We start from the raw sequence: 15,777 nt of genomic DNA on the forward strand, positions 1-15,777 counted from the left end.
CAAGGTCACCCACTGGGTTTCACATATCTGAGTCAGTATTCAAACTCTATTCTCCAGAGTCCTAGTCCAATGTTCAAACCACTAACCCATGCTGGCTCTTTCTTCCAATATGGAACCCATATTTATAATACAGACTTGTGTTTTGTCATTCACATGTTATATCCTTAAGCAGACATTTAAAATACTATACAACTGGCCCTCCACATTTGTTGCTTTGACTTTTGTGGATTTGATTATTCATGGATTTTATTAATGTGTTCTCTCTGAGGAACTTATTGCACCAACAAAAAAAAAAAAACCCAACTGCTCCCCAACAGGATACAGTCGGGTTGTGGGATGCTACTGGGAATTATCACATGTAATTCGCCACCAATTCCACCGGACGATTGCAGCCTGGGTCCCAGGCATGCTTCAGAGACCGCTTTTCAAAGTCGGGAGCTTTCCAACTTTGAAAAGCAGCCTCCACAGGGCACCTGGGATCCAGGCTGCAGCCAGGCTGCAATCGTCCAGTGCAACTGGTGGCAAATTATGTGCGATGATTCCTGGTAGCATCTCGCAACCTGACTGTAACCTGGTGGGGAACAGTCAGGTTTTTGTCAGTGTGATAAGGTCCTAAGAATCTCTAGGCATGACTCTGCCAGAAGTTGACCATAGACTTACACTGCAAGACCTAGAGATTCCTAGAGAAAACACTTCTCTAAGCATTTGTAAGTCCTCCGGCATGATTCTCTTATTAGCTTCTGAGGGATTTTGACCATAGAGTTGTGCTGGAGGACCTAGAGATTCCTAAAGAGGTAGTCTCTCAGGTAAAAAAAATGGGTTTTTATGTATGGTTTTCCCTCTTTCACGGGGGTCCTGCGCACCTAACCCCAGTGAATGTGATGGGCCTACAGTAGTTATGTGCATATTTTAATTCCTGCCATGGGAGAAAGCTGTTCAAGGTGATTTAGGAGTTTATTGCACACATGTTTGTAAACGTTCCGAGGTCTCAATGGTAACGGAACAGAATGGATTTTATCGCATAGCTTCGTTACCAAGACGTTTGCAATGGGTTCCCGTTCCGTTCCGTTCACGTAAAATGTCCCCGACGATTCTCTTCCGTCCTCCCTCACCAGTAAACGTTATGAGAACGGAAAATCCTCTGTGTGCGATATCCTAGGCGTTCCAATTGCATCCCCGTCCAATCCCTACAGTTATGACAGGCCATCATGATATCTTTCCTTTACCAGGTTCCCTTGCAAGATGTTGTAACGACTTTCATTCCTCAAAATTACAGAACATCTAGACATGTCTATATGAAAAATAAAGCAGGAAACAGTGTTTGATACCAGAAAAAGATTTCAGGTAGGTATGGTAGGTTTGGAATAACTGTCCTCTTTTACCATTGAGAAAACGTAGGACAAATTTTAGACCAAACTGTAGGACAAATGTAGGACAAAAGTAAAAGTTTTCTTTGTAAACTGCGCAGGCGCAAAGACAGGAGATGGTCGGGGCATCATCGGGATGGGACCTGGCTGTGTGGTGATATCCGTTCACAGCGAGGTCCAAAAACGACAACAGGTTGTCCTGAGACTTTAATGCTCTCCCCCCCCCTCTCTCTCTCTCTCTCTCTCTCTCTGGCTTATTCAGGAAGGATTCATCCCACGCTTTCTACAAGTGCATTGATGACTAAAAAGGCCGATCCGAGATAAACAAGTCCATTTGCAGAAAACACAGCAGAATGGCTCCTTGGGTGATGTTTCCAAGTTGTGGCTCTTTCTACGTTGTCATTTCTCTTCGAGACTTGTTCGGCATGAATTTTCAAAAAAGGCTGCAGCATCGTACATAGTGCATCTCCATACCTCCCGATGCAAGGCCAGGGCAAACCATTGTTGGTATTCGATTTGGCCAAGCCTGAGGTGCTGTTTCGTCCCTCGCCTATCGCTACAGGGCTTTTTCGGGGATTGGATGTATCCTTCAAGCCTCTGCAATGGATTTTTCTGGTGGAGCACAGCATGCACAGAACTGGCCTCACCCTTTAAACCAGAAGTTCGACTGCTGAGGCCTTGACAAGCATGGACGATGGCAGCGAGGTTCTTGGGTCGTAGGTTTGATTAGAGTTACCTTCTTTTAGATGGTTGACTTTACAGGGTTAAACGAGCACCATCTGCCCAGGTTTGTGATTAGTTTTCTCCTTCTCCTAGGATGGTTGCCATAAGGCTAGAGAGCTCATCTTGCCCTTTGGCACTCTTAGTCAGACCCTTCAGTTGTGACCTGTCTGGTATGGGAGGCCCTGCCGGTGGCTATTATACCACCGCCAGTATAGCTAACCACTGGGGTGTTTTATGCTCTTCTCTACCTCAGGGTCCACAGCAGTGGCAGTTAGAATGGGACTGCCAATAATGACTCTCACTGTAATGCACAAATTGCATAAAATATTTAGCTGGCCCTTTAGATATATATCCTAACAACATTGCAATCTGCCTTACAGGCTCTTCTCAAACCTTCCTGCTTTCCTAAAGAGGCTAGACTCTTCCAGGTTACCATTAGCTCACATCTCCTCTGAACATTTTGTCCTGATGACCAAGATTTAGACTTTTAAAATCTTTCACTCTTTTGTTTTCTTCTCCTAACACAAACCTGCCCCTTTTGCCATGCCTGAGAAATGCCACAGAACCAGGTACAAGGAGACAGCTATCTTACAATGTTCACAAATATTAGTACAACTTACTACAATGTATGTATCTTGTCTGTACTTCCAAGCAGCCCCTATGTGATGAGTGAGAACTGGCTCCCTGTACAGCTTCCCCATGAATATCTCTACAGATTTTTTTTTAATGCTGACACAGTCTTTAACAAAACTGCTGATGATACATTTCCTTAAATACACACATTACACAAAAGGAGATTATATTTTAGCCTCTTTTACACACTATAAAAATCAGATTCACCCTAATGAAACAGCGACTATAAAGGCTTTCTCTTTTTCTCTTTCAATCTTTTGGCAGTTTTCCTCTTGTGGTTTTATTATTCTTTTCCCCCCACCACTTTCTCATATTATCAGTGTTTCTCGCTCATTTCAACCTGGTGACATGTTGCTGGGACAACAGGGGCGGGTTACAGACGGGCAAAAAGGGATGTACTCATGACGTCATGAAGGTAGAGCCTTCAGACGGGCTTTCCCTGAATGCCGTCATGAACACGCCCCCCGCACGCCCCAAGCGGGAAGAAGCGGCATTAAAAAGGTGCTGCTTTTTTCCGCTTCTTTTTGATTTGCGGCGTACGTGCGCATCTCCGTATGTAAGCTGCTGCACCGGTACGTCAGAATTGCTACGCCGCAAATATAAGTTGCCGGTTTAAAAGCTCCGTGTCAGCTGCGTCGCATAATGGGTCGGGGTCCGGGACATGCGTGGTTTGCAGTCAAGCTTAAATTGCAACGTCCGCTGCCATGCAGCTGTGGAAGCTGCGGCACAGCTGCGGCGCATTTTAAGCCTCGTAACCCTAACCCTAGAGCCACTTGTGCGCATGCGTTGCTAGAATCGCGGGAAGTTGTAAGTTTTGCCGGCGGATGTTTTGGTTGTAGAAAGTGATAAGGGAAAGTTTGGGATTTAAAGTGACCCCCTACACACATTCCTGCGCCATTTTCACCTGGGAACGGGCACAGTTCGGCTGCTCCTGGCACAGCTGTGTGGCGGCTCCCCTTTGCCACCAGGCAGGATGGCTCAGCCATCCACCAGCACCCCGAAAAAAGGCAGGGGGACGTCTTGGTCTCATACTGAGACGGCTGACCTCATAGCTATATGGTCCCAGCCAAATATTTTGCAGAAACTGGAGCAGTCCTACCTGAATGCTGACACATATCGAGAAGTGGAAGAAGCCATGAAAGTCAAGGGCCACAACAGAACCTTGGAGGAGTGTCGCCGAAAATGCAAGTCGCTGAAATCTCAATACAAACAATACAGAGATGCCCTGGCTAAAGGTACTACAAAGGGCGCCCCCCCGCCCTTTTACAAGGAGCTGCATGCTTTCATCAAAAGTGATGGAAGCATCAGACCCCACAGACTAGCCACCAGTGGGGAGCGCGTGAGGGTCCCGGCGGGCCAGCCAGCCAGAGCCGAGCCTGTGGTGGTGGAGGAGGAGCAGGAGCAGACCCCGGAGCTTGAATGTGCCCAAGACCTTTTGATGCCTCGTCAGGGTAAGATGTGCCAGGGCCCCTGGGGGGAAGGCAGGGGGGAATGGGACAAGGGGAAGATGTGGCCCCAGGGTAGGCACAGGCCAGAGATGACCCTTGTCCCTTGTCATATAGGTGAGGAGCAGGAGGAGGAGGAGGAGGAGGAACACCCCGACTCAGGTGATTCCTCCAGCAGCCAGAGATTTCTGGACCCCCGTGCCGTGCTCAGACGAATGTCTGCTGAGGCTGGGAGCTCCAGAAGGAGACCACCATCTCGTGCTGGATCCTCTTCCACGACCAGCAGCTACCGTGACCGTTCACCTCTCTCTCGGGCCAGTGCACCCGCCAGCGATGGCAGTGAGACCGAAGAGAGTATGCAAGGTAAACCTTATATTTTTGTTTATAAATGCATGGCTCAACTGCGCAATTGTGGCATGTCTCATTCACTGCTTACTGTGCTGGTATGTTTGCAAGGTTGCTGTGCAAGTAGGATTGTGAGTGTCCCTGGCATGGTCATGTCCTGCATGTGTCCCACATTCCTAAGGCACCCCTCCCTTGCATGTAAATCTGTCCTTTCCCAACGCCCTTAGTTTGAAGCTCCACCCTTTGCCACAGCTTTGAGTGAGAGTTCCTGCATGGCAGAATGGGGTTGGTCTAGATGAACCTCAGGGTCTCTGCTAACTGTAGGCTTCTATGACTCTCTGCTTGTATGTCCCATAGTAGGAGGACGAACTGAAGCAGAACAAGAAGAAGAAGGAGAAGGAGAACCTCCTGCAGCTAATCCCATAGCTGCCATGTCAGCAGAGGAGCGCCTTGCCACCAAGAAGAAAAGGGTCCGTCCGTCAGCAGCTACTAGAACTGTGGCAGCTGTGGATGTGCTCAAGGTTTGCTCAGAAGAGAAAATGACAGCACTGATGCAGCAGGGGCAGCGGGCCTGTGATGAAAGGGAGAGGAGCAGACAGTCCCGCAGGGAGCTCATGGAAAGGGCACTGGAAGTTCAACTGAGGGGCGTTCAGAACCAGGAGACAGCACTAGAGAGGTCAGACCAACATCATGAGACCACAGTCCAGGAGCAGAGGCGACTCAACACCAGCATGGAAGCGCAGACTGTTCTGATGGGGCAAATGCTGGAGGTCATGAGGGGAGGGCAGGGTGGCCCGAGACGCAGAAGGGTACGTAGGGAGCAGGGTGGAAGAGGCAGGGCTGCTGTCCCCAGGGTCGTGGAGGAAGGGGTTGAGCAGCAGGAGCCCCCAGCAAGAGGTGGAAGAGGCAGGGCTGCTGTCCCCAGGGTCGTGGAGGAAGAAGTAGGGCCACAGGAGCCCCCAGCAAGAGCAGTCCCTCCAGCTGAGGAGCAGGCAGTTGCCATGGAGGTGGAACCGGCTCAGCAGCCTCTGGCTGGCCCATCCTCCAGCCTCTTCAGTCAGTCAGTGGCAGTCCCACCGCCCACACCCCGCCCCCAAAGGCAAAGGGCAACTAGAGGGGGCCTGGGCCTGGGATCAAGGGGCAGGGAGCACTGAAAAGGCACTAGGTCCCATGATGTCCCATAAAGACATCATTTCGCCTCCCAGGGCATGTGTTCCCTCCCAGCCCATCTACCCTATTCTACCCTTCCTGTTCTCTCCTCCCACCATGCCTGGCTCACTGGTCCCCAAACCAGCAATCTCCAAACTCTGTCCTCCCAGGCGTTTGGACTTCATCTCCCAGAATCCCCAGCCACCTTGCCCTGTGGTCTGGGATTCTGGGACATGAAGTCCAAATGCCTGGGAGGACAGAGTTTGGAGATTGCTACCTCACACCACTCCTGCTTAGCTTTAGACTGCACAGTTGCGCCTAAGCTATCTCATTCACACTCACAGCCACACCGCCGCAGTTGCGCATAATTAACCACACAATTTTTTTTTTAAAAATAAACTTTTTTATTAACAATAACAATAAATTTTCACTATGTACATATATACAAAAGGAAGGGGGAGGGTGAAGGGGGGTGGTGAAGGGGGGATGGCAGAGGGGGCAGGGAAGGGAAGCTGCTTCAGGGAGGGGGAGGAGGCGGTGGGGCGGGCAGCCGGCGGAGGAGTTCCTGGAGAGTCTCCTCCATGGAGGAGACTTTCTCTGCCAGCTTGTCCACCTTTGCTTCGAGAGCAGCGAACCTCCTCTCCGTCCGGTTCTCTGTGGGGGGAAAAGAAAGAAGATGGTTAGGGTCAGCCTGTGGAGCCCATCACCCACTCCCACAGGCAGGGTTTCTGGGTGCCCCCGCTCCCTTCCCTGGGTTCACCACTACACTTACCTTGCTGCCGGGCTTGGAGGACACGATCCAGGGCACTGGCATCGAGGGCCAAGTGCCCTGGCTGTCCTGGCAGGCGGCGGCTCGGCCCAGGCTCCTCTTCCTGCGCGACGGCGGCAGCAGCAAGGACATGAAGCCCTGCAAAAGGGGAAGGAAAGGCCCAAGTTACCATGCTGGCATGGCAGATAAGGGCACAAGTGTCGTGGGGGCTGCAGGCAGGCAACCCCCACCCCTCACCCTGGGGACCTACCTTCCGCCAGAGGAGCCTGCTCTGGCTGCGGAGGGGCCACAGCAGCTGGTCCTGGCTGTGGCCCACCCTCGGGGACATCCTCGTCCCCCGAGGATGGTGGAGAGGGCGACCTGGCAGGGTGCCCTCCCTCCCTCCGCCTCCGCCTCGGCCGCACGCCTGCAGAAGGGAAGAGGAGGGATGGCATTGGCACCATGCAGGAAGGAGAGGAGGGCAAGGGAAGGGTCAAGGAGGGGAGGACAGGGCATGGCAAGAGCTCTGACTTACCTGGAGGACGGCGATCTTCCGGTCTGGGCCGATCTCCCCTGATCCACAGGTCCTTCAGCCGCGAGAAGAATGGTGGCTGCCTGTCAACCGGGGGCGCCTCTCCGAAATCCTCAAGGGTTTCGAAGAACGCTGCCTTCAGAGTTTTAAATTTAACTCTACATTGGTGCAGCGTTCTTTGAAACCCTCGGTTTCGGAGGGCACGAGATGCCTCGAGGAAATGCCCCCGGTTGGGCTTGTTGGTGCTGGCCATCACCCTCCTCGCGGCTGCCTGTGGCATCAGGGAGTCCAGGAGGATCCCGACCTCTTCATCGGTCCAGTAGGCGATTCGGACCGGGACCCTCCTGCGTGGCTCTGCCATGTTGATCGCCGTCCTGGGGTCTTTCACAGTTGCGCACGGGTATATATGGGCACCTGTGGCTCTGGGCCGTTAGGCCACGGTGGTCCTAGGCCAATGAAAGCTTTCAGAGGAGCAGTTTGAATCTTTCCCCCAATAGATGCCCTCTGAGTACCCCATTGATACATTCAAATGGGCCATTAGGAAAGCTTGAATTTGAGGGAGATTGATACATTGTCAAAGGGGCAATTGGCAGTTGGAGCTGATGTATCTTTTTCACCCAGGAAAACAGGCGCCAGGAGACCTTTTGTGTGTGTGTGTTTGTGTGTGTCCCCCTCAGGCACGTGGCAAAACATGCCCACAGCACAGATCAGGAATGATAGGCAGACTCAAACTGTGGATAATGGGATACATTTATTCATGTGCTTATGCTATTACAGAACAATGCACTCTGACATCACAGATGATGGCACAGGAGCCATCCTTCAGATTCTCCTTGTCAGGAAAAAATCTGCCAGGGCATCCCTCACAGCCTCCCCTGCTGCCTTCTTGGCATTCTCTTCATCCCTTGTGATTGGTGCCGGGGCGGGCAGCACAAAACGGCGCCTATATCGCATGCCCTCATCCAGGACCCTGCCCTTGGTCTCACAGATGTTGTGCAGAATGACACATGATACCAGGATGGGCACCACGTTCTCCTCTACCACCAGGAGTGGGGCAGTGAGACAGCGCCATCTCGCCTTCAATCTGCCAAACGATCTTTCCACGGCCCCCCTGACGCGATTCAACTTCTTGTTGAAGATCTTCTGTCTGGGAGTGCGTGGGGTCTTAAAGGGTGTCATGAGCCATTTCCGAATGGGGTAGGCAGAGTCAGCCAGTATCAGGGGCCCGATCTGCTGGCCTCTGATGTTGATGCTGGGGTTCCCTTGCACATAGATGCCAGCCTCCATGGCCTCGTAGATGAGAGAATTCCGTGCCACCCTGGCATCGTGTGCTGACCCATGCCACCCGAGCTCCACGTCCACGAATCTTCCTGTGTGGTCACATGTCCCTTGCAGGATGACAGAATAGGAGCCCTTTCTGTTGACATAGGCATTCCTCAGCCCCAAGGGTGGTATGATCAGGCAGTGGCACCCGTCCATGAGGCCAACCACTTGTGGAAAGCCGCGGCGACCAAAGGCATCCATAATCTGTGGGGGAAAGGAAGGGAGAGAAACAGAGGAATTGAGATGACAACTCTTTTACACATGCGCAACTGCACCATAGCAAGAACAGCAAATGTACAGTGAGGGGGTGACACTTGACACAGAATACCACAGGGCTGCCAAAGATTAAAGGGAAGGTGGTGTGGCTGTCCCTACCTCACGTGCGTTCCCCAGGTACACGGTCCTTGACAGCAGCAGCTTCTCCATGGCCAGGGCAAACTCCACCACGATCTCCCCCACGGTGGCAACGCCAGTCCCAAACAGCGCTGCCGTCACAATATAGGTGGATTTGTGTGCCAGTGAAAAGACACCAATGGCCACTCTCTTCTCCACCGGGATGGCTTTCCTCATCACTGTGTCTGCCTTCTCCAGTTCTGGGCGCAGGATGCCCACAAGCCTGTGGAAGAGGGCACGGGGCATTCGGAAGAAATGCCTCCATTGCTCGTCAGACCATATGGTTGAGACAAAGTTGTCCCACAAGTCGTGCGATGCAGGGACCTGCCAGCATCGGCGGAGACGTGCCACTCTGGCCAGGGCCATGGCACCGCCAACAGTAGCCATATGAAGCGCTATGGCAGCCGCTGCCGTTCGCTGTTCTGTGCCATCATCATCATCACTGCTGCTGTCATCCAAGTCTACAGCTGTCATGGTGGTGGATGATGGGACCTCCATTGCAGTGGCAATGGAGGCGGAGGGGGCAGAGGAGGCAGGGAAGACGGCGGTGGCAGCGGCGACAGCTGTGGCTGTGCATTGCAGCTTCATTAAGACCACAGGGAACAAAGGAGAGGAGGCATCCATGATGCCAGTGGTGGCACTCGCAATGCGCAAGCGGGCAAGGATGCCAACACCAGCTGATCACCAGCTGGCAGGAGGCCACCTTTGTTCTTGGGCAGGGCGGGGAAAAAAGTTTAAAGGGACCTGGGCCCTTTAACGGTGCACATGCGCACTTTGCAGTTGGGAAAAGGGAACTTGCCGGCTGCTGGCTGACTGCCGCAGCTGCGCACTTCTCATGCGGCAAAAGAAAAAAAAAAGCCGCGGTTTGCGCCGCCCGTGCGGAAGCTGCTTCTCTTTTTGCAGCGTCCTCCGAGGCGGCCGTATGAAAGCTCCGGGTCCGAAATGGACCCAGGTGGGGCGTCTTCACTGCCCCCCGTGTGGAAGCTCCAACACCTGAAGCACGCCCCCGGGGCGGGCCGTCTGGAGGCTCCGTATTGAGCTGAATACACATCCAAGACGTCTTTCCCTGCCCGTCTGTAGCCCGCCAGAGTCTGTTAACCTTCTTAACTCTGCCATTGTTACTGCCTGGTGTGTACTTAGGAGGAGTGTTTTAATTTCTTACAGAATACAGCACATGTGTCAACCCCAGCAGAAAGCTATTAGAAACTGAGAGCTGGAAGACAAAAAAGAAAGAAAGAAAGAAATCTTGTAGTCTTTAAATGCATCCTATTCTAATAATCGTTTTTTCTCCCTGTTTCCTTTAAATCCATCATTTGAATGCTGTAGGTTACCATTTTAAACCTATTTTTCCATTGTTGAAAGAAATGCTCTGTACAGTGACGTCACCCACATTCAGACTGCTTTTTCCATCCAGTGCCTACATTTACACATAAAGCTGTATGCGAATTGTATCTCTTGGGTTGCTGAAAAAGTAAATGATAAAGGTATATCATACTTCTGATGGTTGATCTATCTATATATGTAGCTATCCGCCTCCTTTCTTTTTCTTTTATTTTCCAAGATACTTACATTGCAAAATTACTCCAGCTATAATAACTGTGTCACTGCAGTTCCATAAGTACTTCACTCTCTCTTTAAAGCCCCCTGTTATCCTTTTGATAGCAATGGATTAATGGCTATCCCCCAAATCCTTGTCATGGATCACAGAAATGGAAGGAAGAGGAAACAGTACTCTGTTTCAGTACAGCCCTACTCTGTATCCAGGCAGAAAGTATAATTAAATCGCTTCTTCTAGCTCTATATACTGCTTAATAAATCAGTTAACAGCATGGGACTGACAAGACCTATATGTTTCTCCATTTGGTAAACTTCAAATAGAACTTCTGTTTTGTTATTCAAAGAGTCCCTTTAAGTCAGGGATGGTGAAGTGTGGGCTACATATAGCCATTCAAACCCATTGTGTACCCCCTAGGAGTGCCCCTCCTGGCTCCCAGGCCCCTAATATTTTTTCAGCCAATATTTGCCTACAAACACCTGCAAATACATCCCAAAATATGGCAGTTTGCCTTTTCCTTCCCCATGCCACAACCTCCAAAGCTTCATATGCAACCCAAAATTGGCCATAAAATTGAAACTGGAAGTAACATGATGTCACTCCTGGTTTGGCTGGTACACACAGCATGGGCCTCTTGGTGAATGAACTGGCTTTCTCTCCCTCCCTCCAGTGCTGTTGTCCACTTCTTGTTTTAGGCCATAAAGAATACTAATTAGTTCATGGGCAACCCATTCAACAGATTACTTACATGTTTTGGTAAGTGCTGTGGATGAAAGGAGGCTGCGAAAGTGGTATATTGGTGTCCAGATGTCAGACAAAATCCGGATTTTGTAAGAGAAAGCAGTTTTAAATGGTTGGAGCCGGTAGAAGCATTGCAACTGCTTTCTAGTGTCTGTTTTGATGCATCTGTTGCTTTGAGACTAAAAACAGCTTCCAGTATATGTTTGCTAGGAGGTGGGTATAGGGATTAATTTCTTCTTGGATTTTATTGTAACTTTGACATATTTTACTGTTGTAACCCACCTAGATTCTCTGTGATAGGGCAGGCTAGAAATAAATCTATTATTATTATTATTATTATTATTATTATTATTATTATTATTATTATATTGCTATAACATTACTTACTTACTGAATTGTAGATCAGGTCTTAAATCCACTTGCTGGTCTCAACTAGAGGAGACCGACTGGATCAATTTCTGAATGTTAAGTGAAGACTTGTGTACACCCCACTGATTTAATGAACTGTTCCACTTGGGAGTCACAATAAAATTCAAGGTAAAGGGTTCATTATGACACTGTAGATTCCAAGAATTTTCACACACAAGAGAAAACTAAACTTGTTTTGGGACTGTAGTAGACATTGCTTCTAGACAAGCTGGAGGTGATGTTGGTAAGGAATGACTGTGGACTGAAGGGTCTCAGAAGGGTCTCAGTGGCCCAGAGAAGCACCTAGGGGTACACCTGAACCTGGCACTGATCTTGAAAAGCAGATTTTTGCTACAAGTACCTTCTTCCATTTTTAGTTAATAAGACTTTTTTCACCTTCTAGAGAGTTCCGATTTTGCAACACTCATCCACAATTCCATAATTTCCACAGCCAATTACTGCAACATGCTTAATTTGAGATGGTCCTTGAAGATGATTCAGAGGCTTCAACTGGAACTGAAAATATGCCTCTAACTGTTGCTGGGAGGCAAGTGCACATTCCATCTGTCTGGCTTACCCCCAACATTAAGTTTCTCCGGTCCTGCTCTAGAGTGGCTGAACATCTTTGGAGAAAGTCCAAAGAGTGGGCCGATTTTATCCATTTCAAATTTGTTCTTTCTTCCTTCTCAAGCGCCCTGTCTATAGCAAAACAGAATTATTACAAATCATTGATCTCCGCCAATGAGAGGCGCCCGCAGCGTTTGTTCTCCATCTTCAACTCGTTGCTTAAACCTCCCTCTCCTCCTGTCTCTTCATCATTCTCTCCTAATGACTTTGCTAACTATTTCATCTCTAAGATTACCACTATTTGCTCTGAGATAGTCCCTCCTGATTCTTCTTCTGCTCTTAATCTTCTATCGCCTTCGCCTAACAAATTTTCTGTCTTTCCTCCTGCCTCTTTGGATGAACTCTCTACACTTCTGAACTCTTCCAAACCTGCAACCTGTTCTCTTGATCCAATTCCTACTCGTCTTCTAATCTCTATAGCTCCCTCCTTTCTGCCCTCGCTTCTCCATATCTTCAATCTCTCTCTCTCTACAGGCTCCTTCCCATCGGACTTCAAACATGCTCTCATTTCCCCAATTCTGAAAAAACCTTCTCTTGATCCCTCCTCTTTGTCTAGCTATCGTCCGATTTCTCTTCTTCCCTTTCTTTCTAAGGTTTTGGAACAGGTTTTTATTCGCGCTGTCTTAAGTTTCTTGAAACTAACTCCATCCTTGATCCCTTTCAGTCTGGTTTCCGCCCAAGGCATTCCACAGAGACAGCTCTCACTAAGATCTCGAATGACCTTTTACAGGCCAAGGCTGTTCTCATTCTTCTCGATTTGTCTGCAGCCTTCAACACTGTTGATCACTGTCTCCTAATTGACATACTCTCTGACCTTGGGTTCTCAGACTCTGTTCTCGACTGGTTTAGATCTTACTTGTCTGGCAGATCTTTTGCAGTAGTTGCAGGGGGTCAGACTTCTTCTCCTGTTCCCTTATCTGTTGGCGTTCCCCGGGGCTCTGTTCTGGGTCCCCTTCTGTTTTCTCTCTACACACTGTCCTTAGGAAAACTCATCAGCTCTTTTGGCTTTTCCTACCATCTGTATGCCGATGACACCCAGCTGTATCTTTCTGCCCCTGACCTTTCTCCAAGGCTTGAACAGCAAGTCTCATCTTGCCTTACAGCTGTCTCGCAGTGGATGCGCCATCGGCGTTGGAAGCTCAACATGTCCAAGACTGAGCTTCTTGTCTTTCCTCCTAAGCCCACCCTTCAACACTCCTTTTCTGTCTCTGTGGACAACATTTCTATTTAACCAGTCCAACAAGCCCGCAGTCTTGGTTTTATCTTTGACTCTTCTCTGTCGTGTATCCCTCAGATCCAGACCACAGCCAAGGCTTGTAGATTCTTTTTGTACAATATTGCCAAAATCCGACCATATCTCTCCGCCTCTACTGCCAAGATCCTGGTCCATGCCCTAGTGATCTCATGACTGGATTACTGTAACGTCCTCCTGGATGGGCTTCCTCTTTCTCACCTCTGTCCTTTAATCTCTGTCCAGCATTCAGCTGCACGCATTATCACTTCCACCCACCGCTCTGACCACATCTCACCTGTGTTGGCATCCCTTCACTGGCTCCCTCTCCCTTTCCGCATTCAGTATAAGCTCCTGCTGTCGACATTCAAAGCCCTCCATGGACTGGCCCCTCATTACGTATCAGACCTTCTTTCTCCTCACCTTCCCACCAGGGCCCTCCGTTCTGGTAGTCAAGGGTTCCTGTCTCAGCCCAGGATTTCCTCTGCCCCATCCCGGATTCGCCCCTTTTCACTTGCTGCCCCTCACTCCTGGATCCTTCTTTCCCCACAAGCAAGAGCCATCACTTCTTTAACCAGCTTCAAAACGCAGTTGAAAACCATCCTGTTCACAGAAGTCTTCCCAGGCATTGCATAATTGTCGCTTACTATCTGATGTTCTTTTGTTGCCTGTTTATCAATCCATTTCCTGTATTGCTATGTATTGTATATGTATTATCCTACTTGAGAGTATGTATTTTCCCTGGAAGAAGATTAACCATCCATTATGAAGCCAAGCCCTCCCTCCAGTCCATCTGCCTTGGTCCAGGCCTCAGAGGTAGAGAGGAACTGCTGGACCTCTTACCCTTTCCCGCCACCACTCCCTTCTCCTTCTGTGTCATGTCTTTTTAGATTGTAAGCCCGAGGGCAGGGAACCGTCTAACTAAAAATATTGCATGTACAGCGCTGTGTAAATTTACAGCGCTTCATAAATAAAGGTTAATAATAATAATAATAATAATAATAATAATAATAATGTGTCATCTGCACTGGTTACCATTTGTTTCTGGGGGCAATTCACATGTTGCTTTTAACCTTATATGAAGCCTTCTTCATACTAGTGGGGCTCTAATAACCTAAGGACCATCTCTTCCCACACCAGCACTTTCAGCACCTGAGGTCTAGAAAGCAGACTCTCTCTTCATACACAGTTGGCCCTTGGTATCCATGAGAGATCCGTTCTGGATCCCCCTGAGGATGCCAAAATCTGCTGATGCTCAAGTCCCATTGTCCTCTATAGTGGTGTGGCCACGTGGTCACGCCACCATTAGGGACAATGGGATGTTGACGCCGTGCCCCCTCAAAGCTAGCCTTGCTGTTCTCACCTTGGCAGGCAGCAGGGAGCTGCCTTTTCTTCCTCCTCTTCCCACCACCTCCTCCACCAAACAGGAGCAAAAACAACTGGAGATGTTAGTCAGATGCCTGCATGTTGCTTCAGTCTTTAGTAAAGGAGGTATGCTGGGGAGGATATCTTTTGCAGGCAGGCTTCTCCTCCTTCTGGCCATGCAGCAATGGGGAGATTTTCAAAGTCCAGGAAATTTACAGTCCATTTGCATCTCAATATGAACCCCTCTTTTGCAATCCAATATGGCACTGATGGATTTTTGTTTGGATTTGTTAAGTGGCCAACACAGCTGCATGTTATTCTACCAAGCCTTTGAGTAGAACAAGGTGGACAAAGTAAAGGCCTACAGATGTTGTTGGATGGGAGATGAACATCTTCTCTTCCAATTGGCTACACTGGCTATTGTTGCTGTGAGCTGTAGTCTAACAACAACTGGAGGGCAACACTTTGTCCAACCCTGAGGTACACGTTAGCTTTCTGTGGCTAATATTAGTAATGGTTGCTTATTTATTTATTTATTTATTTAAATGTTTATATCTTACCCGATATCACAGGATTCAGGGTTGCACTTAGATAAAATCAATTTAAAATTATTTAGAACAGTTTAAACAGAAAAAAGAAGGAATTATAGTCTAAAACACATTAAATAATATTACAATTGAAATATTAAATGGCTTAACAATGAAAAAATAGAAACACATTTGATTAAAAAGCCACGTTTTAACCTGTCCCCAGAAAGAATCCAGTTGTGGCTCCAAGGAGGAGGACATTCCATAGCCAGAGTGCAGCAGCAAAGATGTAATAACATAGCTATGTCCATATCATGATTTTACTTTGTTCTTAGTTATATTTATATTATGAAGTACATCACTATGACCCCTAAGGAAATGGCATAGAATTTTTTAAAATTAATAAATAAGATTTTAAAAAATTGCTGGCTCACAAGGTAAAGCTGGTTTAGAATCACAAATAAAGTGAGATCTAGGTATTCCATTAATTGCCCTTTCTCTCTCTCTCTCTCTCTCTCACACACACACACACACAATAGTTTTAATTAAATATATTCAAAATATTTTTTTTTCAGATTGACCACTCTTGAACTGACTGTAGAAACAAAATGGACTATATAAGAAGAAACTTCCATCCTGCCAAAATGCATGAGTGAAAACCAACC

General features: G+C 48.5%; 3 protein-coding genes across 5 annotated transcripts; 1 reads left to right on the forward strand and 2 right to left on the reverse strand.

Annotated features, from left to right (window-relative positions):
* The first annotated feature begins 3,165 nt into the window (after positions 1-3,165).
* LOC149318302 (uncharacterized) lies at positions 3,166-6,032 on the forward strand. 2 transcript variants are annotated; one of them, XM_089507783.1, is made up of 3 exons: positions 3,166-4,174; positions 4,286-4,531; positions 4,871-6,032. In XM_089507783.1, exons 1-3 carry the CDS (start codon positions 3,697-3,699, stop codon positions 5,665-5,667), a joined length of 1,521 nt encoding a protein of 506 aa, XP_089363909.1. In that variant the 5' UTR covers positions 3,166-3,696; the 3' UTR covers positions 5,668-6,032. The 2 variants fall into 2 exon arrangements, with proteins under 2 accessions (XP_089363909.1, XP_089363908.1); XM_089507782.1 differs by having other exon boundaries at positions 3,166-4,531.
* A 75-nt stretch (positions 6,033-6,107) lies between these two features.
* LOC149318303 (uncharacterized) lies at positions 6,108-7,654 on the reverse strand. 2 transcript variants are annotated; one of them, XM_089509388.1, is made up of 4 exons: positions 6,946-7,654; positions 6,682-6,837; positions 6,435-6,569; positions 6,108-6,316 (listed from the first exon to the last, which is right to left on the reverse strand). In XM_089509388.1, the coding sequence occupies exons 1-4, from the start codon at positions 7,301-7,303 to the stop codon at positions 6,180-6,182; spliced, it is 786 nt and encodes a 261-aa protein (XP_089365514.1). In that variant the 5' UTR covers positions 7,304-7,654; the 3' UTR covers positions 6,108-6,179. The 2 variants fall into 2 exon arrangements, with proteins under 2 accessions (XP_089365514.1, XP_089365513.1); XM_089509387.1 differs by having other exon boundaries at positions 6,682-7,654.
* On the reverse strand, positions 7,389-9,650 carry LOC149318304 (uncharacterized). Its single transcript, XM_089508320.1, has 3 exons — positions 8,641-9,650; positions 7,957-8,469; positions 7,389-7,403 (listed from the first exon to the last, which is right to left on the reverse strand). The coding sequence occupies exons 1-3, from the start codon at positions 9,280-9,282 to the stop codon at positions 7,389-7,391; spliced, it is 1,170 nt and encodes a 389-aa protein (XP_089364446.1). The 5' UTR covers positions 9,283-9,650.
* Between the last annotated feature and the right edge of the window lie 6,127 nt (positions 9,651-15,777).

This window comes from Sceloporus occidentalis, unplaced genomic scaffold, assembly GCF_023333645.1.
Source record: "Sceloporus occidentalis isolate IW3139 unplaced genomic scaffold, rSceOcc1.0.p SCAF_2, whole genome shotgun sequence".
NCBI lineage: Eukaryota > Metazoa > Chordata > Lepidosauria > Squamata > Phrynosomatidae > Sceloporus > Sceloporus occidentalis.

What these genes read in the sequence shown, in the direction of transcription:
- LOC149318304 (XM_089508320.1), bottom strand. Translation starts at nt 9,282, where the DNA reads ATGGATGCCTCCTCTCCTTTGTTCCCTGTGGTCTTAATGAAGCTGCAA. An exon ending in ACCTGGGGAACGCACGTGAG is followed by an intron (nt 8,470 to 8,640) that starts GTAGGGACAGCC and finishes TTTCCCCCACAG; the next exon opens with ATTATGGATGCCTTTGGTCG.
- LOC149318302 (XM_089507782.1), top strand. Translation starts at nt 3,697, where the DNA reads ATGGCTCAGCCATCCACCAGCACCCCGAAAAAAGGCAGGGGGACGTCT. An exon ending in GACCGAAGAGAGTATGCAAG is followed by an intron (nt 4,532 to 4,870) that starts GTAAACCTTATA and finishes TATGTCCCATAG; the next exon opens with TAGGAGGACGAACTGAAGCA.
- LOC149318303 (XM_089509387.1), bottom strand. Translation starts at nt 7,303, where the DNA reads ATGGCAGAGCCACGCAGGAGGGTCCCGGTCCGAATCGCCTACTGGACC. An exon ending in GCAGGCTCCTCTGGCGGAAG is followed by an intron (nt 6,570 to 6,681) that starts GTAGGTCCCCAG and finishes CCCCTTTTGCAG; the next exon opens with GGCTTCATGTCCTTGCTGCT. An exon ending in CCTCCAAGCCCGGCAGCAAG is followed by an intron (nt 6,317 to 6,434) that starts GTAAGTGTAGTG and finishes TTCCCCCCACAG; the next exon opens with AGAACCGGACGGAGAGGAGG.